This window comes from Anolis carolinensis, chromosome 5 (genome assembly GCF_035594765.1).
Source record: "Anolis carolinensis isolate JA03-04 chromosome 5, rAnoCar3.1.pri, whole genome shotgun sequence".
NCBI lineage: Eukaryota > Metazoa > Chordata > Lepidosauria > Squamata > Dactyloidae > Anolis > Anolis carolinensis.
In genome coordinates, this window is record NC_085845.1 from 92,907,729 (window position 1) to 92,932,388 (window position 24,660).

General features: G+C 40.6%; 2 protein-coding genes across 6 annotated transcripts in view; one reads left to right on the plus strand and one right to left on the minus strand.

Annotated features, from left to right (window-relative positions):
- Positions 1–9,014, plus strand: part of elapor2 (endosome-lysosome associated apoptosis and autophagy regulator family member 2) — a 126,739-nt gene extending 117,725 nt beyond the window's left edge. For both annotated transcript variants that reach the window (XM_003221445.3, XM_062981812.1), the window contains one exon: positions 356–9,014. In XM_003221445.3, the coding sequence (XP_003221493.2) occupies positions 356–415 (60 nt within the window). In that variant the 3' untranslated portion in view covers positions 416–9,014. The remainder of the gene's footprint in view (positions 1–355) is intronic.
- A 2,537-nt stretch (positions 9,015–11,551) lies between these two features.
- Positions 11,552–24,660, minus strand: part of grm3 (glutamate metabotropic receptor 3) — a 164,610-nt gene continuing 151,501 nt past the window's right edge. For all 4 annotated transcript variants that reach the window (XM_003221422.4, XM_062981816.1, XM_062981815.1 and 1 more), the window contains 3 exons: positions 18,513–19,579; positions 16,466–16,640; positions 11,552–12,067 (listed from right to left, as the gene is read on the minus strand). In XM_003221422.4, coding sequence (XP_003221470.2) covers positions 11,994–12,067; positions 16,466–16,640; positions 18,513–19,579 — 1,316 coding nt within the window. In that variant the 3' untranslated portion in view covers positions 11,552–11,993. The remainder of the gene's footprint in view (positions 12,068–16,465; positions 16,641–18,512; positions 19,580–24,660) is intronic.

Here is a 24,660-nt window from a genome sequence, read left to right on the forward strand (position 1 = left end):
GTGGCAGATTGAGGGTGCATCTTCACTGTGGAATTAATGCAGTTTGACATCACTTTGACTGCTGTAGTACAATGCTATGGAATCATGGGAGTTGAAGTTTTACAAGACCTTTAGCCTTCTCTGCCAAAGAGTGCTGATGTCTCATCAGCTACAACTCCCATAATTCCATTCTATTGAGCCATTGCAGCTAAAGTGGTGTCAAATTGCAGCCTTAGAGTTGCAGAATAGAGTTTGGGGGTATTACATAATGGAAAGCCTTGTTTTTGCCGGTAAGGTCATATTCAGAACAGTACCATTAACAAGAAGCCAGCCTATATGTGTTTTTCTTGTATAACACTTATGTTTTGCAATGCAGGAAAAGGAAGACAGATTTGAATCTGTTCAGTTGAAATCCTCAAGATCTCAAAATATATGAAGATGTAACTCTTCCAATGGATCAGCAAAGCTAATTTCTATTTATATGGGAGTACATTTTCAACACATCTGGCACACTTCTGAAGGGTGTTCTCCAGTGAAGAGCATAGAACATTCTAAGAGGAAGAAAGAAGAGCAGACAAGAGCAAGAGGGGAATTTGCCTTATCTGAGTCTCAGTAATTTGCCAAAAAGGAAAGAAAACATTTTAATAAGCTGGGATGGATGTTCAACTCAGGGAGAGAGCAAGCATGTGGAGTCAGAGATATTTTGAGGTCTGAGGCTGGTAATCTCAGCAACACTTCCTGGAATAGTAAAAATATGGCAATGAACTAAAAGTTGACAGTTTTGCTGTCCTTTAATGCTCTTTGCTCAAATGCTGTCCCTGTGAGGTGGATTGTGTTTCACTCTGTCCTGAGAGTGGTTGCATCTGACATGAGGTTTACATTGATCTCTGTGTTGTTTTGTCATACCATATAATTCAGTTATTTATACTTTTTTAGTTCCCATCCCCTTTGTCCCAAAGATGAGGCAGTTTGGCTTTTAGGAAGAATAGAAGATTACCCAAAAGCCAGTGTGGAAAATGGCAGATATGCTGAAGCTGTAGAGATGAATTTCTCTTGAAATCAAACCTCAATCAATAGCTTAAATAGAATAACTATTGATTTTTTTTTTAAAAAAAGGAGTATGCTTGCCATACAAATTTAGGACTTTTTGCCTAAGGATACAGGTTTTTATCTGCTCAATTGGCTTCTTTAGGTGAAAAGACCTAAAACTGGCCTGTGGAAAATCTGAACATGCCGCCCAAAAGCTAAGAACATTACCCAGTGTGTGTTTCCTGTGAAGTAAGTCCTATTTTATTCAATTGGGTTTGTATTTATTATGGTAGCCTAAATTGCTAGGGGTCTGTCTCTTCGGGATCCATCCAAATTGTGCCACCCATCTGATTGCAGTCACATAAAGGTAGCTTGCCATGACAAAGTCTTTCAGATGAAGCAAATCTTCTCAAAGATATAGATAAATATTGCTACGGTCACACATGCATTTAAGAAAAGGATCTGCCTATGTACAATGTTGCCTCAGTTCAAATGGTAACAATACAGTGACTTGCATGTGGGGATATAATTCTCTGCTATTTTCAGTCCCAAAGGAAGCAATTAGTAATTTCGTAGTTTTCTTCCTCCTGTGAGAAAATCTTTCAAAAGGGTGCTGTTTTTGAAAACTATTTGCAATTCTGCACAACATTCACGTGTAAGATATTTTGCCTAGAAAACAACATTTTCTTAATGTAAAATAGTATTTCTGCACAGAAAATTCTACACTGGGAGCTTATTCTGCATAAAATTTGTTTTTGCACTTTTCTTTGCATTTTCTGGACAAAATATTATGAAGAAAAAAGCCACAAGCCTTGCGTAGAATAAATGCTAAATGTTTAAGATTCTCATCAGTCCAGGATTTGATGCATCAGGATTTCCCAACACTCAAAAATACATTTTAACAATTTTTGAAATATTATGGAATACCCATCCTTATGTACATGAAAGAATTGTCCCAAAATGAAACATGAATATTCGGGTATAAAAAGTGTAAGAGTCAGGTATATCTCTACAATAAGGAGCGCTTCTAAAATCCTTCCTGGGTGAATAAGGGGATGCTATCAATGTAAATTTGTAGCATTTGATTCTTGGCAAGAGGTTGTACTTCCATAGCCTTGGCCTTTGCAGACATACTTTCTTCTGGCATTATTTTCCTGAGTTTGTAACATGCAGGAACTGATTGAAGGGAATGCTCCCATTCAGAGCAGTCATGGTTCCTAAGCAGATGAGCTTCCAAACTGAGACAAATTCCCAAGTGGAACTTCCTGCTACAGTGCTTGTATTGGGTAACAAATTAAAAATCCTCAAAGAAAGGACCTGCAACTGGGCAAGGTGCAATAGATTCATGCACTGTCTCTCATGAAAACTTCCTTGTTTGCCTGCCAGATGAGCAGTCACAGAATAGTTACACAGGATGGCATTTGTTGTAGTGGAGAAGCTTGACAGGCCTAGTTGACCCTTGGTTAATGGCTACCAACTAAGATGAAGAATCAGCCATAATAATGTTACATGATCCTTAGATTTCCTGAATTCCTAAAACATGGTAAGTTTTATCGATGAGAAATAAATATTTATTGATAATAACAATGCCAGGATTAATGCTGTTGATAAGAAATTGTGTTCTGTAAGCATTTATCTAAGTTATGCAAGATCCTGTATGTTGGAAAGTATTTAAAAAACACTATACATACTTTCAAAATATAGCATATTAGTTCTTCATCAGGGAACAATGAAGGTTGTGTGGTGGCAATAGTGATGCTTTTAGTACAAACTATTGAATTGATGTAATTTTAGAGGAGAGAACTTTTGACTAATAACTTGCCTTTTAAATGAAACCAAATCAGAAACTGTCTGCATTTTGAAGAATAATCCTATGTTCTTAATATAGAAGAAGGAAGAAGACTTCCTTAATCTTACTCGCTTTTAATCAGAGTATTTACCTGGCAAAATAAATGAGTTTTCTCCCTGTTTTGCTAGGTTACCTTAGGAATAACTCAGAGAATGCATGCAATTTTTATTGTTATTGAAACACAAACACAAAAAAAGGTTTGTGTGTTCATAGTACACTTTTCTACAACTGAATGTTCAACAAAATAATCCTTTGCATTTTTACTCAGTAGTAAATTGTACCTGTTTCCCTAGGCCTTATGTCCCAGTAACCATGCACAAGATTGCAACTGTGTCTTCTTTGTTTTTTTGTTTTGTTTTTTGTATATTCTGTATGGTTGTATATCATAATTTGTGCATTGTAAGTGCTATGGTTATTTTTAGCTGTTGTTTATCCTCACTTGATACGAATTGTTATAATCAGTGCACCTATCACTTTCATTATTATTTCTATGCAGAATGTTTAAGGAGAAAAATTAATATGGAAAAAAATGTAAAGTGTGTGAACTCCTGCAGTGATCCTTCTGTGATTCCATGGCTGTATCAGTTAAAAAGATTACTCTTTTTAGAAATTATTGATGGTAATCTCAACTGCATTTGTCATCCAGAGAATCAAATTGTAATGTGGGAAGGATCTTGCAGGGCACATTTTCCATTTGGTGGGTAAGGTTAGGGACCTCATCACATGATGGAAATTCAGCATCCTAGGACACTTCTGCCCTAGTTGACTCATGGATCCCCACACCACCCATCACACAATATAGGCCCATTTCCAGGGGCACTCCGTAAATCAACTGGAGCAGCAGCATTGTAGGATTCTGTGCTGCCAACACAGAATGTTGGCATTCTCCCTGTTCCATTTGGAACAACGGGGCTAGTGCAGGGGAAGCCGTGTGGTGACATTTTCCCACATGTGATGATGAAGCATCAGCTAGCTGCGAGGCGGGTATTGCCCTGCTGCCTCCTGATTTTCCATGGAGGCTGGTGAATCAAAACACTGGATCTCATCAATGTGATGAGGTCCTAAGTACAAGTAGCCAGAGCATGGGGCTCTAATGGGTCAAATTTGATCCCTGAGCCAGAGGTTCACCAAAAGGTTCAAATCAGTCTTTGCCAATGTGGGTCCTTCACATTCCTGCCTACAACTTTCATCATTGGCCATGTTAACTGGACAAGATCAATAAGCACCAATAGGGCTTTAGATCATGGAAGGCTGTGCTTGATGCATTGAGCAGGGCTTATTTTTTTGTATGAAAACGCACTCTTCTCATACTGAATCAGCTCAACAAGCCATGTATTTTAGCTCAGTATTTTCTATTCATTGGATTATAATTTACCAACATCTCAATCTGAGACCTATCCCAACCACGATTTCTGAGTTTCTGGTGGTAAAATTGAGCTGTTGTGTGAAAGTCGTGCCTTCTGCAACTCAGCTCAAATTGTTCACTTTATCATGTGATGCAGCCCTTGGAACTTAAACTTGTGTGAATCTTCGTTTTGCAAACATTGTCTCATCTGTTGTCCTAATGCGAATTTGCAAATATTCTTCTCTTCCTGAAAGTATAAAATCTGGGATTCTTCTTGAATGATGAATGAAGACACATAACTTCTTCCTTTTCAAAACTATGTATCCATTAGTCGTTTGTTTTTATTTTCTTTAAGTCGCACTTTATTTGAGAAGATATTTGGGAAAGATTGGACAATTTTCAACATACAGCAGTATCCATTAATTTGCCATTATTTTCCCAAACATCTTCATGCCTGGGATATTAGTGCAAAACAGTTCCTTCTTTCCACTACCGGAATGCCATCCCTGATGTGTCCCAGTGCCTTGAATTGGAATGAATAAATGTTTTTGTTTTTTTAAAAAAATCAGTACTTTTCATGACTCATTGGATTGTTGTGTTCTAAGTATTTCACCCCATGAGCAACTGTATAGTATACTTGTCACTTACTGTAATCTCATTGAACAGTGTGCTTCACGGTTAATATGACGGATCCATCACTGGAAGCCAGTAGTGCTTCTGCAAGGATCCCATGACAGACAACCATCTCCAAACTATTACTGCCCCTACTTTGACTATTCAGTGTGTTTACTAAAATTTTCAGGTTAAATTGATTTATAAAGCCTCCTATGAATCTCCTGGTGTTCAGTATTCTAGAATCTCTGACTTTGGAAGAAAAAACTCAGTCTTTCTCTAAAGAATTGTTTATTTCTGCAAATCCCCTCATCCTTTTCAAACATTCTGCTACATTCCTATTTTTATTAGGACCTTCGATTTGGTTATGTAACTATCATAATTTAGTACCTGGGCTTTCTATATATGCATATCTTTGGCAGAAAATGTCAAAGGGCATTCAAAAATGCCTAGCTGAAAAGTTTCAGTAGCAAATACAATTGAATGAGAAAATCAAATTATCTGCCTAGCAGATGCCTAAACAGAACACATACAAATCTTCACATCCCCATCCTGTATCAACATCTTTATTATGGTCATAAACCAGCATTAGTGGGGTACAGTTTCATAGAAGCATGTACATAAAATCTAAAAGGCTAAAAATACAAAGGCATATTGAGGGGTAAAACACAAAGCTCTTTAGAGAGGGGATTGGACAAAAAAGGGATGGAGAGGGAGGGAGGGAGATTGATGGATGAGTATGAGCATTCAGGGCACATCCTGTAGTCTTCTCTGTTTCCAAAAGACCTGTTCCAAAGATGTTCCTAAGCATCTTAAATAATTTTAGGGTGTATATGGAGCTTTAGGAAGAACTTGTGTTGCTAGTGAAAACAACAGGATCCTATTCATTGCTTTGATTGCATCTTTAGTTTTATATTTCCAATAGATTTTTATACTGGAAAATTATAAATAGCTCCAGTGAGTGTCATAATAGTTAGGAAAAAGATATTGAATTCCCACCATGCAATAAAGAGACCAGACACAAGAAAATGGATCTACAATGCCATTTCCTGACCTATTTATAAGGAATAACCAGTGAAGGAAAGAACACCATTAAGGGGATTTAATCTGTAAGACTTAACACATGGTGTATTAGCCATCTAGTGAGAACTGTCGTTGGACCAGGTGTCATTCCCTCTGACCACCTCCAAGGACATATGGGGACCAAAGATCCCAAAGGCCATCCAAAATTCTTTGGCTTCACATCTCGACTGATCATATCTGGAATCATAGAATCATAGAATCATAGAATAGTAGAGTTGGAAGAGACCTCATGGGCCATCCAGTCCAACCCCCTGCCAAGAAGCAGGAAATCGCATTCATAGCACCCCCGACAGATGGCCATCCAGCCTCTGTTTAAAAGCCTCCAAAGAATGTTCAGGTGGAATCTCCTTTAGGAAGAACTTCCTCACAGTGAGGGCTGTTCGGCAGTGGAACTCTCTCCCCCAAACTGTGGTGGAGGCTCCTTCTTTGGCCATCCTGAGGCGCTCCCTCCCAAATCTCAGAGCTTTTAAAGAGTAAGAACCCTAATTCTAACCCCAAGAGTAGCCCCTTTTTGACACCCACAGCTCCCAAATGTATAGAACTGTTATGAAGTCCACCCTTCACCCCCTCGGGGGTGTGTGTGTGTGCCAAATTACCTATCAGAAATATTTCCCCTTAATTATGTCAGCAAAAGGGACAGGCTTCCTCTCCCCCCCCTTTTTTTCCCTGTTGGCTGGCCACCAAATATATTGTCCCCTCTTTTAAATAATTCACTGATAGAACATTCCCCTCCTCTGAGAAATGTACTCTATTGGCACAATCTCCATATGGGGGATCATCCATCCCTTAGTTTGCCATTGCCAATTTTCAGGTCCTGGTTGACCTTCCATCTGGCCAAATCAAGCTTTTTGGGATAAAGATCCCCTGGCCACCTTTGGGCCAAATTGAGCTTTTTGGGATTACAATCCCCCAGCCACTATAGACATGGCAACAGTGCTGATCAGACAATATGGACTCCAGACCAACTTTGCCTGATGAAGCAAAGAGGATGGCAGAGGAGAGGAGCAGCCTTAAGTTTCCTGCACCTCCGCCCGTCATGTGATTGGGGCCGATGAAGTTAACTGGCCCCACCAAATCTGGCCTCTTTCATGGGGGCCTTCAAATTCTCCCTGCACCTTAGGCTTTGCCTAGTGGCTGCAGGTGGGCCTACTATTCTAGCTAAGGGCCACCTGCATAGTTTATTCTCAATTTATACTCAGCTTTGTCTGCCGTGCTATAGAATTAACTGGGCTTCATGGTCCTTCACTCTGACAGAAGCCACCCCAAATTGGTCAAAAATTAGTATAAACCTATAAATATAGTATTTGATATAAACAATTCTGCCACCTGATGTTTTCATTATTGCATTTCTATTTGTTTCATTTCCTCATAATGAAATTGGGACAGTAAGTTTAATTATTCACTGATTAAAATGTTTGTAAGTTTAATAGTCATTGTCTCTACTACAGTTCTACTAAATGGAGAAAAAATAAATGCATGAAATCTTGGTCAGGAACTAATTCTGAACAGGACCATGGAAAGGTTGACATAATTGGCTCTTGTGTGTTGATTTCATACAATACTTTTTCACCCCAGGAATTGAACTGAATGAGATGTTGAAATAAAGCTAAAATTCTATGAAAATACTGATGGCGTCTACATCTCTGTTTATGTAATTATACTGTAGGGCAAATGTTTCTTCTTTACCCCCAGCACTGTGTAACATATCCTGAGCCTACTCCTGAAGATGTACAGTTGCAAAAGAGGTTGGGTGGAGCTGCACTCTGGTATTATCTGGCTTTCCATACACAACTGTGGAAAAGGAAAGCCTTTGCCCTCCCTTTGCTCGTTTCCTTGGGTGCATAACACAAATCAGATGGCCTTTGGGTTCACATCTTTGTCCAGTAAGTAGTTGGGTGAAGATGATAGACCTACACCTTGGTACTTCAGGTTGCTTTTACACAGCTGGAGCAAAGGTATTGCATAATGTCTTTAAAAGTACTTTCACTGCCATAACCCCTGCTGTTGCAAATGGAAATAATTCAGGGCCCTTTCAGACAGGTCCAAAATGCAGACCTGACTCACTTTTTACCAGAGGTGTCCTAACAACACCTCAAGTAAAAGCGAATTAATGCAGAGTAAACCAGGTTTTCCCAGTATACCCTGCATTAATTAAACACATCTAAAGATCTAGACTTTAAGTTAAGGTCCAGGTCTTTAAGAGGTGAGGACCCTGTAGGGACTGACTTCCAGGACTTCTTCCACAGTCCTGGGGGTCAGTCCCTACAGCCATCTCAGTACTTCAAGCTTCCAAAAGCCCAGAGGATGCCCCCTTCCCTTCCCAGCCCTCAATTTCAGCCCCGCTCCAAACTTACCGGATGAGCCTTTAGGCAACACAGGCCTCACTGCAGAGTATTCCAGACACTTGGAAATATCACATCAAGAGGTGGGCATGGGGAGGGATTATTTTAACCTGCTTCCTCCTGAGTTTGAGGTAAATGTAGAAGGGCCCTCAGGGAATTTCACTAGAGAACCAGCATGGTGTAGTGAATTGAGTACAGGATGGTGAATTGAGTACAAGATTGTGTCTAGCCACCTGCTGAAGGAAAGTCCAAGGTTGTGGGAGGGGTGGGACTCGAGCCCAGGTGGAAGTGGGTTATTTTAATCCACTACTTCTTAGATAAGTGAAGAAGGACCCTTGAAGATGAGCCAGTGTCAATGGGAGCCTGTGTCTTCAGGTTGCCATAGTCTGTCCTCAATGTAATTCAGCCAGAAATTACATTTTGTTCATTTTATTAAGCCTAAATCACAGCACATTTACATATCACTCATATGAAGAAGGACCTCCATGTTCTTTAGACAGCAGGTAAAATTGTGAGCATGAAAGGGCAAATTCTGGGAACCTGGTTATAACAGTGTTCCTCATGTCTCTGGAGTGGTTTTAGATGGCTGACATAAAAGTTTCTCCCAATGTTTAGCCTGACATGCTTCCAAACTTCCTTTTGATTACACAGATGGAATCTCTGTTGTTATGTGTAGCCATATTGGTTATTAAACTGCTGCTACTGTTTTAGTTTATTTGGGGACGGAAGTGTAAAAAGTCTTTATTTTAACTAATAAATGTCTTTATTAAGCTAATTTAGCTGATATTGTGTGATTTTTTTCTAAGCAATTCCCATTTGTCTTTCATGTGTAAATTGACGACACATTATGCCACCCTTTACATTTGCTTGCTTCTTATCTGTTAAGGTAAATTAGTCTTTTATTCCTTGGTTTGAGAACATTCATGAGATTCCAACCTCAATAATAGCTGCTAGCTCATACCCACACATGAAATCCAGCTTTGAGGGGCTGCTGAAATTAAGGATTTATCTACATGGGCCAAAATTGATATTCACCATGGACCACATCACATTAGCCACCAGATTCACCATGGATTGTGGCAAATCCATTGAGGTCGAGCAAGGGGAACCCATTGCCCCAAGCCTCACAACATCTGCCTTCCCATCCCACGGGAGGAAAGGTCTAATGTCAGGCTTCCTCCTATTGTTGCCAATGCAACACAGGAAGCTTCTCGTGTTGCTGCTATGGCAGCATATGCCAGCCTCTTCACTTTTGCCAGGGAGCCCTGCTAGAAGTAGATATACGTCATGGGATGGGAGCTGGCAGGCTCTGTGGCAAAAGTGAAGAGGAAACAGTGTATGCCGCTGAATTTGACTCATCTGATGAGGTTGCTTGAATGCATCACTAGCAGTCTTTATCACACAGAGCAGTTTTCAGTGAGTATCCTGTTATTTTTGGCTTCAAACTGATTTTGCTCCAGTTTAGGAAGACTTCGGGAGTCCTCCAGAGTTTTCTAGAAATTCTGGAGCATCCTGTTTTTTTTAAAAGAGCAGTCTGGATTCCCAGACTGTTGTCATTATCATTCCCCCATTCTGATCATCATGGTGAAAGAAGATGGTCAGTGTTGTATTTCCCATTGTGCTTAGATGTGCTTAAGCACAGGGCACTGTTGGCCAGGGGGACTCATCCTTCTGCCAAATAATATTTTTTTATGATGGATTTTGCTTATGTGGTGCAGTTGTAAATTTGAAGACATTCTATTTCAGAGTGATTCCATGCAGAGTTGATAGTCTATAAGAGTGTGCCACAAAGCAGGCAGTGCAGACCTACCAGGACCCAAGTACGGAGTCTCATAACCTAATTAGCACAGGGCCCCATTTATCCTGAATCTGGCACTGGAGATGGTTCATGCCTATGCCACTGCCACCACTGCTCCCAATCAGACACAGAGCTCTATCTGAATGGTTGGACAACACCTGTTGCATCTGTGATGTCAGCACAGGAAGCTCATGAGAACAGCAAAGAGGAGAGATCACCCCCTCCTTCTTCCTGGTTGTGTAGGCACCCCGTTCTGACATCAACAGATGTGACCACGGTGGCCAGATACTTGAACAGAGCTCCATGGTTGGATAGGAACAGCAGCTGTGGTGAGACGGGAAGTGACAGCCCAGTGGCAACAGCCTTGGATTCAACACATAATGTATTGTCCGAAATCTTGGGTTCTTTCTCATTGTGTGGCAACTTCAAATCATCCCCAACAGATCACACAGCAGGAGTCAAAGGCAGGATAGAAACCAGTTTATTCAGCTCTGGCCAGAGTGGGCACTGGGGACAGTTTTCCAAATCCAGCATATCTCTCAAGCCCAAACAGGAGTATTTTATAGAAAAGTTACACACATTTATAAACATGAAGAATAGAGGTAATTGGGGAAGTTTCAGGATCTACAGTCTCATTGGACATTGAGGCTTGTCTGTGCCTGTTCGTGGATTGGATGGAAGTTTAAAGGTCTATGAATCTCTGTTTGGCCGAGTGGCCTGGTGGGAATTTCAATAAACTGTCATTAGTTGAATTTGAAGCTCGCCTATTGCTTGTTGTGTTCACTTACTTTGAAGATTCTGGGAAAGGAATTTGGGCATAGCTGAGAGATAATGGGCATTTGAGAGGATTATCCCTTCTTAAGACATAGTTCCCAAGTCTGGGATAATGTGGTTCTTGAAAACTTGGGATTTAGGGACAAGGGGTGCTTAGGTGCGCGGATGAGTTTTTCTGATATGATAAGGGGTCGATGAATGGGTTTTATGGTTATTGCTGTGCTTGAAAAATTTGTGACACGGGAGAAACAGATGAGATCAATCTCTGGTTATAATGATGGTGCAAGTATGGGGAAATGTGTAGTGCTTATGCAAACTTGTGGTTAGACGCCTGAGGGAGGATCCATGTGGTTTTAGGGTTGGGGAGATAGCAGAGTGGGACACCAAGAGGCAATTAAACCAATACTCATTTTTGATAACATAGGGGCTGCTACATGACAGATTTACGCTGAGCTAACCTGCCTGATATAGATGAGCCCTATGTCCATTCCTATCCTGAAATGAATTTTTCTGAGACTTAAATTTTCTTTTTAGATCATAAGAGTACCCTGAGAAACCATTCCTATCTCCCACAAACTCACAGAACTCTGACTACTATAGATATTAAATATACCTACAGTGGGATCACATGAGTGAGTCAAATATAAAGGATAACAGTGGGCAATGCTGAAGATTGAGCCCTCCATCTTTAGAGAATTCTAATTTTGAGGAAGAAGAAAAAGAAAAGAATAAGGCAAACCTGATGGAAAAGTTTTCAGATTTTATTACTGACATCTTTACGTTAATTAATACTGCTGTGAAAACCATCTGTTGCACTGAATGTAACCATAATATACAACATAGAAATGCAATCTAAGTAAATTACAACAAGGAGTTACAAAAAGTTTCTTTAGTAAGAAAGCCACCTAACATGGCAATGGATCCTTCCCTCACTGCTGAGTCAACATGATGGCATTGGCAGTTGTGGTTATTTACACATCCCTTAGGACTGTTTATCATAGAGGGGTCCTAAAGCTGTCCTAATAAGAACATCACTATTTGTACTGTACAGTCCTCAAAAATAATATATTACATCGGTTCTAGAAAAAAAAAGCTAGTCCTTTTAAAAAGTTTATTTTCCAGAATGCACAGAAATGTGCAATACTTCCTAACAGTCTAGGAATGTGGAAACTGGCTGAACGATTACAGAGATGAAGTGGTGGAATCCACGACTTCTCTTCCATTGCAGACAGTTGGAACGTACACGTTCGCTGAAGCTGAAAGGAGGAGAAGTCATAATTAGCAAGACGTCATTCTTAATTGCATATTTACTTATTTGCCTTGACTTCAAGGGATATCAGGTAATGAATAATAATAATAATAATAATAATCATCATCATCATCATCATCATCATCATCATCATCATCATCAGGACCTCAAGATTGAACTTCAAAGACTCTGGCAGAAACCAGTGCAGGTGGTCCCGGTGGTGATGGGCACATTGGGTGCCGTGCCAAAAGATCTCAGCCGGCATTTGGAAACAATAGACATTGACAAAATCACAATCTGCCAACTGCAAGGCCACCCTACTGAGATCTGCATGCATCATCCGAAAATACATCACACAGTCCTAGACACTTGGGAAGTGTTCGACTTGTGATTTTGTGATATGAAATCCAGCATATCTATCTTGTTTGCTGTGTCATAATACAGTAATAATAATAATAATAATAATAATAATAATAATAATAATAATAATAATTTATTTGTACCCCAACACCATCTCCCAGAGAGACCCGGGCTGCTTACAGAGCACTCAAGGTGTAACATGCAAGATTCAAAAATGAGAAACAAAACATGAACATTATAAACAACAAACATAACATCACAATATCAGAATACCCCTAATTAAAATAGCAAAATACAGCTATTGCTGCAAGTAAAAACAGTATATAATCTCAAACTAGTAAAGTACTTGATGGAGAATCCAAAGGTTCTCTTATGTAATTGAAAAGGATCTAGCTATGGTTGAAGGCAGGCCTATAGCGAGGGGGGTGGGTGGGTTAGGGGTTCAACCCCCCCCCCCCGAAATTTTTCAGGTTATTAAAAAAAACCTGGTTTACTCATGAATTTTAACTGGGGCCAGGCTGTGGCGCAACTGGCTAGTAACCAGCTGCTATAAATCACTACTGACCGAGAGGTCATGAGTTCGAAGCCCGGGTCGGGTTAAGCCTCCGACCATTAAAAAAAAAATAGCCCCGGCTTGCTGTTGACCTATGCAGCCCAGAAAGACAGTTGCATCTGTCAAGTAGGGAAAATTTAGGTACGCTTTATGCGGGAGGCTAATTTAACTAATCTACAACACCATAAAACTGCCAGCAAAACACGAGGAAAAGAATGAGGAAGAACAGCCACCAATGGACGGTGAAGCAACAGCTCCCCCTGTGGCCGGAATCGTGAAGCTGGAAAGATGTTAAAATGCCTCTGTGTCTGTCTAAAACTGAATGTTGTTTGTCTGTTGGCATTGAATGTTTGCCATATATATGTTCATTGTAATCCGCCCTGAGTCCCCTTCGGGGTGAGAAGGGCGGAATATAAATACTGTAAATAAATAAATAAATAAACTGGTTAACCAAATCCCCATGCTAAGCTTATGAGACACAAAACATTAAGAGTCCCTCCAGGCACTATCTCAAGCAGATAGACAGGTTTGTAGCGGGGGGGGGGGGGATTAGGGGTTCAACCTCCCCCGAAAATTTCAAAACTCCTCCCAAAAATTTTTCCCCTATATGCTCACCAAGGTCTGCCTTCTTAGTGGTTCCTCGCAGACATTGGTACTTTCTCCTACAGGGGATTTGGCTGGAGCCAATCACTTTCTTTTTCCTGGTAGACAAAGCGTTGGCTTTTCATGCGTGTGGTCTTTCGATGTTAAGTGTTATGTTTTCTGTAAAATGACACTGGAATGTCTTTCAAATTATTTTAATTTTGTTGCTTTTAGTGGAAAAAGCAGTGCTCTTACTAAATATGCCTGGGCAGAGCAAAGGTGAGTGGGAAGCAGGAGGCAGTCCTTTCCAAAAGGTCTTTAAACTCAAACAGCCCCTGGTGGCACAGTGTGTTAAAGCACTGAGCTGCTGAACTTGCGGACCGAAAGGTGACAGGTTCAAATCCCGGGAGCGGAATGAGCGCCCGCTGTTAGCCCCAGCTCCTGCCAACCTAGCAGTTTGAAAACATGCAAATGTGAGTAGATCAATAGGTACCGCTCCAGTGGGAAGGTAACGGCACTCCATGCAGTCATACCGGCCACATGACCTGGAGGTGTCTATGGATAACGCTGGCTCTTCAGCTTAGAAATGGAGAGGAGCACCAACCCCCAGAGTCGATCACGACTGGACTTAACGTCAGGAAAAACCTTTACCTTTACCTTTACTAGACTCCTATAGTGATGCATTATGTCCCCTTGGTTCAGGAATTATGGTTTGTTTGTTTTTTTAATTAAAAAAATCTATTTGCGTTCTAATAAAGTTGCTCATTAATGGTACAACACACATTTTTCTCCCACCCTCCTAGTTTTTGGCTCAAAGCATTCATGAAACAGTTGCTGCACTTGAACTGTGTGTAATATAATATGTAGTCTTTCTCCACTGTTTAATTATGCAGTACCTCTGTGGGTGTTGCAGAAACTAAAAGTTTTAATCACACTGCAAAAGGAGCAAAGTTATCATTTGCAATAATTACATGAAGTAGTTATATCTTTGTTAGTGTGGGAAATAATCTCAAGTAACTAGCAGTGTGAACCGTAACTAGTTACATTCAAGCTTTGGTCTGGCAGACTCTCAATTAGGCATAGGATTTCAGCTTCAATCAATTAACACTTAAATTGGAGTCTCTTAATTAAATGTTTGCAACTTCAACTTTCACAGATAGAAACTGAGATTGAAGCTTGCCCGAAGGCACTCTTTGAGTCTTTGGAGAAACAGATTTGAAGTCCAAGCAATTAATAGTTATACTTCTTGTACTTTACCTGCTGGATCATGCTGGCTTTGATTTTGAGTATTAGTGATGATCAAGAAGAGGTTTTTTTTTTGTTAAGTTGCACTGCATTTATCATATTTGAAGATTAAAGAAAAATAAAAGAGGAAACATCCTTCTTTGCTCACATGCAATCTATATACCTTCTCACTGAAATAACCGTTTGATAATTCTGGGGCTGTTAACAGCTGCAGGGCAGGTGGAAATTCAGCAAGTGAAGTGTTACCAGAACATGGCATATTGGCACACCAGTCTCTGAATGTAATAATTCTCCTTGGATTTCTGCATATGACAAAGCTGTTAAAACCTGTTGCTCTTTCTTAGCTGTGTCTTTTAAACTGAAAATCTTAGCATGTTTAGTTTTTCATTTTATTTGGGATATTGTCTTGATCTTTGATGCTTTTTTTTAAATGCTGGAGCTTGGTTTTTATTGTTTGCTCCCAGTTCTGATTGTATTAATTGCCACTTTTAAAAATGTGCTTTGTTTCACAATTGATTGAAAAACAGTGCTTATGTTATAAATGGCCATTGTAATGCTTTGTTGCTGTTATGAACTGCTTTCAAAATTGACTTGTTTTTGGAAGGGGCAGAGAACTGTAATAGTTTGGAGAGGAGGCCAGTGTGGTCCTTGGAAAAATCATAGAATCCTCAAGCACCCATGCTCTTGAAACATGCCTAAACATATATATTTTTGGTTGCTGTGAGTTTTTCGGACTGTATGGCCATGTTCCAGTACCATTCTCTCCTGATGTTTCACCTGCATCTGTGGCCGGCATCTTCAGAGGTCTGTTGGAGGTGAGACAAGTGGAGTGTATATATATCTGTGGAATGTCCAGGGTGGAAGAAAGAACCCTTATCTGTTTAAAACAAGTGTGAATGTTGCAATTATCAAGCTTGAATAGTATTGAGTAGCCATGAAGCTGCAAAGTCAGTCTGTGAGGGTATTTGCATAGAGGTAGCCTGGCTGTGGTTGCCTAGGGCAACCTCTATTTGGGAGGTGTTAACTGGCACTTGATTGTTTGCTGTCTGGAATTTCCCAGTTTTTGAGTGGTTTTTCTTTATCTGCTGTATTGTTTCTGGTGTTTTTAATACTGGTAACCACCTTTTGTTCATTTTGATGGTTTCCTCCTTTCTGTTGAAATTGTTCACTTGCCATTAAAATCCTCCAACAGACCTCTGAAGATGCCGGCCACAGATGCAGGTGAAACATCAGGAGAGAATGCTACTGGAACATGGCCATACAGCCTGAAAAATGCATGGCAAGCCTGTAATTCTTGCTATGAAAGCCTTCAACAACACATATATATTTTGTGTACATATAAAAAATCATTTGACCCAAAGTGTTTGAAATGAGCTTTAAGGTCTGTTTCAGCTCCTGCCCTTAACAGTCCTTTAAAAAGGCCCTCATGGTGAATGGGAGAGAATGCACTGTGAATTCTAAAGGCCACAAATTGTAGGCAAAATATTACAGTTTGGCCCTTCAGAGCTGCAAACATGGCAGAAATAGGGTGATGTTGCCCCCTGGGCTTTGGAGCATGCATATCCCATGGAGCCATAGTGGAGAAATGGTCAGTGGAGAACAGCATTGACCCTCTTAGGGAAAAGGGAAAAGCATGTTCCAGCATGGTCTTTATTCATTAGTTACCTTGAGAATATGTGGTTCCTGTCCCACTGACGCTGAATCTGTTGAGATGCAGCCTGTGCGTGACCACATTCTTCTGTGGCTGGAAGAGGACTATATGCACTTTGGGAGCAAACAGACATCCCAAGACAACAAAGCCACTCAGACTTACGGAGATACACATGGTTGTGGTCTGAACCTGAATGGAGAAAACTGCAATATCAGTGGAGACATTCAAGTGGTCCCTTGCCATTTCCCACCCATTTCCATGAGCTAAAAAAAGAGGAGCCCTTAACAGGGAAAGAAACTATCCTAAGATGGAGATGATATAGTCCTCCAGATGGTTATGGGCATCTGCAGTGCATGGATTTTGGAATGAAATGTCCCTAGTAGAACATAAGGAGACAAGACTATAAAATGAAAACCCTCCCGACCAGGATAAAATTCCACCTTTCTGCTTCCAGCCACAGCCACTAGATGCCTTCATACCCTGTTTTCTGGAGGATATGGTTCTCACTACTTGATTTTCTGGGGCATGTAAATTGCATAAGCCAGATATTTTGCTTAAGCATTGATTGCTGATCTTAAAATTTCTACATCTTTACAAAAAGGGAAAGGAATTTAAATGAAGAAAAAGAATGGGAGTGGCCTAAGGAAGGGTGCGGTACTAAGGAGAGGAGAAGATCAAGGTAAGGAATCTACTTCTGTTGGGGACCCAGTGCAAAGGCAGTGATAAGAGACAGAGGCAATAAGCTCCCAACACATTATCATTCTCTTGACCAAACTGGAGAAAGAAAGGCAATCTTCTTCCTTCCTTGCCTTCTGTTTTTGATTAGAGAGGTGTTCAGGAGCAACATGGGGAGAGCCCTAAGAATATGACTTGTCTTTCTTTTAAAAAAGGGATTAGAGCATAAGCTTCTCTGCAGAGAGAATGTGGCAGCCATTTTTAATAGAGGCAGAGAGGCTTTTACAGTAAGTCCCTAATAATAATAATAATAATAATAATAATAATAATAATAATAATAATAATAATAACAACTTTATTTTTATACCCCGCCCCATCTCCCCGAAGGGACTCGGGGCGGCTCACATGGGGCCATGCCCAATACAACAATCAAAAAACCAATCACAAAGCCATGACATAATTAACCCGATAAAAACATCAACATCAATAAAAACAATAATTAAAAAGCACAAATCATGCAATATTAAAATCAGGGGACTAAATTCATAGATCCCGAGCAAAGTGCAGAGAGTACTAAATGGAGACAGGTAATTTCACAGTTAAAATGGACAATAAAGTGCGGTGTAATAATGGTAAAAACATCAGGAATGGGGCAATTATAGAATGGGCAGACAGGTCAATCCAACAACGATTAAATGTCAAAGGCCTTTTGGAAGAGCCAGATTTTTAAGCTCTTCCGGAAGGAGAGGAGGGTAGGGGCCTGCCTGATCTCCCTGGGGAGTGAATTCCAGAGCCAGGGGAACACGATGGAGAAGGCCCTCTCTCTCGTCCCCACCAACCGAGACTGCGAGGGTGGTGGGAGCGAGAGAAGGGCCTCCCCCGATGAGCGAAGAGAACGTGCAGGTTCATAGGGGGAGATGCGGTCTCTAAGGTAGGTGGGTCCCAAACCGTTTAGGGCTTTGTAGGTAATAACCTGCACCTGTCCCTACTAACAATGATTGTTACTGCTCTGATCTATCTTAAGGCACCCCCAAGTTTCTGCTTATCTCTGCTTCGGCTAAAAAAGAAGGTGGGGAAGAAGGGAGAAAGACAGAATTGTTTTACTATCTGTTCAGGGAGGCGGAGTAATGGAATTAGAACTTTCTAACCTCTGCCTCTTTTTTCACTGCCTTGATGCTGAGACCTTATTCCAGCATTGAGCATAAATAAGTCAACTCATTTTTAAAATCTTTTTTTCTGACTTATACATGAGTATATATGATACTTTGCATTAATCTGATGTGCCTTATAAAGTGGGTTATATTGGTAGAAAAAGGCCTTTTTCATTAAAATTTTTTTCAAAAGCTATTTAAATTTTTATGCTTAAAATGGCGATGAAGGACTTACCCTGTAGTCGCTCGACGTCACGTAAAAGATTGGCAGAAAGGCCAGCCAAATAATGCATGTTGTGTACATTGTAAAGCCAATAAATTTGGCTTCGTTGAAGTTTTCTGGGCACTTCCTTGTTTTGAAGGCATACACAGTGCATAAGACAACAAGGATGACATCATATGTTAAAGAGATCAACATACTGGAATCCTTGACATTGCACTTCAGTATGACAGTCTGTCGTCTCTCTGGGAGGGTGTACCGGCGAGTGCCTGGAGCCTCCAAAATGAGCCACACAGACACCATCACAATCTGCACCATGATGAGGCTCAGGCAGATGAGAACCTGAGAGCGTGGGCTGATGAATTTAGGCCTCTGAGCCCCATTTTTCACCCCATCAAATATTCTGGCAATGCAGTTTGTTTTTGTCAGGAGGGCAGCATAACAAATGGCAAAGGAGGTGCCTAAGCCTAGACGGCGCAAGGTGCAGATGACGGGTGAAGGCTTGGCAATAAAAAAGAATGTCATGCTGTAGGAGAGGAATACTCCAAAGAGTAGGATGTAGCAAAGCTCACGACCTGAAGCTTTGACCAAGGGGGTGTTGTTATGCTTTACAAAGACCCCCATAACAAGGAATGTACAAATAAAGCCCAAACATGCAATGGTTACAGGACCTATTGCCCAGGCATCTTCCCATTTGATGTAGTCTTCTGGAAGGTCGTAACAGTTGGACAGATCAGTGGTGGGCCATCGCCCAGGCCCGCAGTCTTTACAGGTGAACTCATCAGCCAGGTACTCATACGATTCACAGGGAATGCAAATCCAACAGCAGACATCACCCGGTTGCATGTTCTTCATCTCATTGGGTGCACAAGGATCGCTACACTGGGCAGTGGGGACAAGGCCTCGGGACCATTGAATGGTGTCTACATCGAGAGTCAAGGTTTCTGCCCACTGCCCAACTTTCAAGTAGGAGAATCTACCTCCATTGTGCTGGAAATTGAAGACATTGTAACGTCCGATTCCATCTCCATAAACATCAAATTTGACAACGTTGTCTGCTGATTTGGAAGAACTAAATGGAGCTGTCAGAAATATGAAATAAATAATATTTCTAGTCAGTGAATGAGTTTTTCCTTTGCATATCCATAAACTATCACATGTACATCAAAAAACATAAAACCAAGAAACTGGTGTTGGCTAAAAAAATTTGTACAGAATTAAAGAGGTTATTTTTTTAAAAAATAATAAATAATGATACAATTATAATGATAATGGTCCTGGTCGACTCCACATTTTCATCACTTTTCCATGACGGGATCCAAAAAATCAGCAACAATTAGTAGTATACAGAATGATTGAACTAGTTGTTTTGAATACTCTGGTTTAGCTGACCCCAAAGGAGAGTGACCTGACTCAAAATAGAGTAAGATTTAATAAATTGTTCTACTGAAATTTCATTTTTTACCATCCTGTAAAGATATCAGTCATCCCAGAAATAATGTCCTAGCAATAGGAGCCGTGTTGGCACAATGGGTTAAACCCTTGTGCTGGCTGAACTGCTGACCTGAAGACCTGAAGGTCAAACGTTTGAATCCACGAGATGGGGTGAGCTTCCATCTGTCAGCTCCAGCTTCCCATGTGAGGACATGAGAGAAGCCTCCCATAGGATGATAACACATCTGGGCATCCCCTGGGTAATGTCTCTGTAGATGGCCAATTCTCTCACACCAGAAGCGACTTGCAATATATTCTCAATTCACTTCTGACACAATTTTAAAAATGTCCTAGCAATATGGTGCAGTATTTGCCTGATACCATGATGGCTGATAACCCCTGTGCCTATAGGCTGGTGAACCCAAATGCTGATTTTAGTCTGAACTTGAATTATCAAAGTATCTCAAAGTATCAAAGTACACCTTATAGAAGTATAAGGTACCTTCAGTCCTACTTTTTTTTTTGGGAGGGGGGGGGATAGAATATCGATAATGTGATGGATGGATTGATTGACAAGCAAAGAGGAATAGCATCTTAGGTGCAAGGAGTCCAGATCAAGGAGTTAAGCATAATTACACATACACCATGAAAAAGTGCATTTCTAAGAGCCCTTTGTGTCTAAGGTGCTGTTGTTTCAGTGTCCCAAATGCTAGGGAGGAATGGAAGATTTTCAAAATGGTCTCCTGGTTGCTATTGCAACCATCACATTTCTCTGCTATGGCAAGACCCACATAATTTTGTCATGGCAGAAGTGTGTAGGGTTGTAGTAATAGAGCAAATGGGCTGTCATGCTCTCCATTTTGTCATGGGAAATGCATTAGATTTTCAGATTTTGAACTGGCTTGGGTGAATAAAATCAAAGTATGTTCTGATTTGTTTCTCATGAAACCAGCATAATGTATATAGCTGAGCTCATAGATCATAGAATCATACAATCATAGAATTGCAGAGTTAGGAGAGACCTCACGGGCCATCCAGTCCAACCCCCTGCAAGAAGCAGGAAAAAAGTTTCTGCCTAAGTGGAGTATCTTGCATTTGTCCCTGTTGAACATCATTTTGTTAGTTTCGGACCATCTCTCTAGTCTGTTAAGATCGTTTTGAATTCTGCTCCTGTCTTCTGAAGTATTAGCTATCTCTCCCAGTTTGGTGTCGTCTGCAAACTTGATGATAATGCCTTCTATTCCTTCGTCTAAGTTGTTAATAAAGATGTTGAACAGAACTGGGCCCAGGAGGGGACCCTGCAGCACTCCACTTGTCACTTCTTTCCAGGATGAAGAAGATGCATTGATGAGCACTCTCTGGGTTTGTTCACTTAGCCAATTACAGATCCACCTAACTGTAGTTTTGTCTAGCCCACATTTGACTAGTTTGCTTGCCAGAAGGTCATGGGACTTGTTTCCCTATTTAAGGTTGGATTTCCCCTAATCCTTCATCCACTCCATGTTGCTGAGGTATGATGGATAACCAAATTGTGGCCTCAATAGAGCATTGGCCAGATTCTAAACATAAAGCTCCGTACGGAACGCAGTTTGGTTGCTTTTGCATTAAAAGAGTTAGCTAGTGTGCTAAACGCTATTTCCTCAAATAGGTTCAACATCTCGGATAACTAAAACTAGATTGATACCAAAGCCACCACTACAGGATTCAAAGAATCTTTGTTTTCTTGGATACATCCCATGATCTGTTTGTGACAAGAAATAAATGCTTAAGACAGACCAGAGCTCACCATAAAGAAGCTGAAAAGGCTACTTTTTTGGTTTATTGCGGAAGCCAACAATTTGAAATCTCACCAGTAACTCAAAGGTATGGGTTGAATATCAGAAACATGAAATTTCTCTTAAGGGAAAGCAATAACTGTGAAATTGCTTTATGGAGTATGCTCCAGAAAAAACAAAAAAAAACCCAACAACTTTACATTCCTCTAAAAAGGAATACTCATGTCACTGTGCCCAATGGCATTGTAACTTTCCTATCTCCATAATGACGGATACTGCACCTACTAAAAGTCATTCCATGCCAGAAAGACATGAAGGAAACATCCAAATGCAATGTCTGGTTAGAACAAGGTCTGTCAGTCATCAATTTAATGAGGAGTATTTTCAATTAATGATGCAGGGAAAATAATAGGGGGTTGTCTTAAAGCTGGGAATTTTGAATTGATGGCATTTTCTTTCCTCAGACATCTGGTTCTAATACAGGGCTAACAAAAATAGAATACTCCATGAAGATCTGGTATAAAGGTGCTCCCAAACAGATGGCTCCTAGTGCTGTCAGTCAAAAGGGCTCATGTAGCTTGTCTGTCTTCCCTTCTTTTATATAACGTTTGTGGTTTTAAAAAGAGAAAGAAAAGGCTGTGGGAAAACATGGGGAGTGTGTACACTGGCTGATAAATCCATGACAAGTCTGGAGCAGAAAAGCTTTGAGTGGCCTCAGAGGTCGCCACACACCATGTCAAACCATGTGCAAAGCCAGGTAGGCATCCATGAAGTCCAGACAGACTGATACCACATAGACCTCACTGAATGGTTACTTTCTGTGTTGCCATCACTGATCCAAGCCAGCTACAAAGCTTCATACAAGATCCCAGTTGTTGCAAACACTCCATTCTGATATCATCATAGCTGTCCATGTGGGCAGGAAGACATAGGAAAGCCATCTCCTATTGTTGTTGTTTTTTGGTGCCAAGGGCTCAGAGAAAACTCTGTGGCTTGCTGGGAGTTGTGATGTTGGTGTCACAGGCACAATCCATCGCCCTTTCCCTCCTCTGAAGACCACAGAGAAAAAGTGATGGTGACACTGTCCTATGTGGACAGCAAAATAATCTAAATTGGACTTGATCAATCTGTCCCAATTGCTCTGAAGCCACTGGATATTCCAGAGTTTTAATTAATTCCAGGGCATCTTCCAACCTTTCCTGAAGCCAATTTCCCAGTGTGGTGATAATAATCACTGTTGCTCACTTTTATTGCCCACTTGTAAATAAAACGATGACGCTGTGTGTGGGAGAAGCCAAAATGCCAATTTCCTCAGATAACCAATGCAGATGTTTGCACTGAGATTTCCTCACATTGTCCCTCCAGGATTTCAATTATGTATCTTTTAAAAAAAAATTACACTAGATTGTAGGATGTGGTTTTAAATTAACCTCCAAACATCTGCATTGGTGATCTGGGGATATGGGCATTTTGGCTCCTCCTATACAAAGTGTCACTATTTTATTTACAAGTGGGCAAAGGCTCTGGGAGAGATGAGGGTTAATTTAAAACCACTTCCTATGATCTAGTGTGATTTTCTTTTTTTAAAAAAAGATACATAACTGAAATCCTGGAGAGACAATGGGAGGAAATCTCAGTGCAAACGACCTCATGGAAAGTGCCATTTTAAGAAAGGTGCTTCTGTTTTAGTCAAGGGTATTGGGTGCAAATGACCCTAGTGCCGTCTTAAGAAAGGTACTTCTATTTCAGTGGAAGAGGCTTGAGTGCAAATGACCCAAGTTCCACCTTATGAAAGGTGCTTGGGGTTTGAAGGCAGGGCAGAGCTGCCTCAAAGGATGCCTGTTTTTAAAAGTGTGCTGGCATCCTTGAAATGGGAGAAGTCATTGCCTGCCCATGTGATGGAAATTAAATGGATGGTTGAGTTAGAAGCTGGAGAAGGTGATCTTAGTGTGATGGGAGTGAGTAAATTCTTCATCTTCTTTAAAGACAGGACCCCATGAATTCCCCCACTTTTCTCCAGCTCAATGTGCTGAAGTCCCATAAGTGAGGACAACCAGGAGTCAATTCAAATTAAATCCAAGTTTTCATGCCCATAGAAAATAACATTATATGGACTCTCCTCCCACCTCAATTTTGGAAAAATTCAATTAACAGGCAGAGTAATTGCACAATAAAAGCACTGTTGGAGGGCATGGAGGATTGTAAGCATTATCAGGAGGAATGGAGTAAGGCTTTGTGTCCTTTCGAGGTTGATTCTGTCACAATCAATCATCCTTCAGTCACCTCATTAATTTCCTGCTTTTAGTTTTGCATACCAGAGCAATTTGTTGCAGCCTATCATGAAAAAAAAATACATCACTGTGTTTGCCACCTGAGTTATTTCTGTAACCCTGGAACACAAATGGAGGTCACTATTCAAATATCCAGAAGAAAAAAAGCATTTACTATGGATAGGCTGGGAAGGAAATTCCTTTCTTAGAATCTGTTCATGGTCTATTCCTTCTTTTCTTCCTTCTGCTGGAACTGCCTCTTTCAAATGCAAAGTGCTGTTTAGAACTTGACAGCCTCATACAAATATAACTGTGTGAAGGAAATATAAATGTGTGCCCAGAGCACAGAAATATTTTTTCAGATTTTTTAATATTAAAATCCTTTTTTCCTTCCTTCCTTCCTTCCGTCCTTCCTTCCTTCCTTCCTTCCTTCCTTCCTTCCTTCCTTCCTTCCTTCCTTCCTTCCTTCCTTCCTTCCTTCCTTCCTTCCTTCCTTCCTTTCTGGAGTGGGTGAGAATAAATCAACACCTATGAGCACAGGGCTCCTAATGCAGAGCTATGGGATCCAGAACAATCAAGTTAGTGTATATTTACATTATGCTAAAAGTGAGTTGGAACTGGAGTGATGCTGTTTCGTACGACACAAATCTGACAAGTGAACTAAGAAGTTAAGTAGATTTAAAT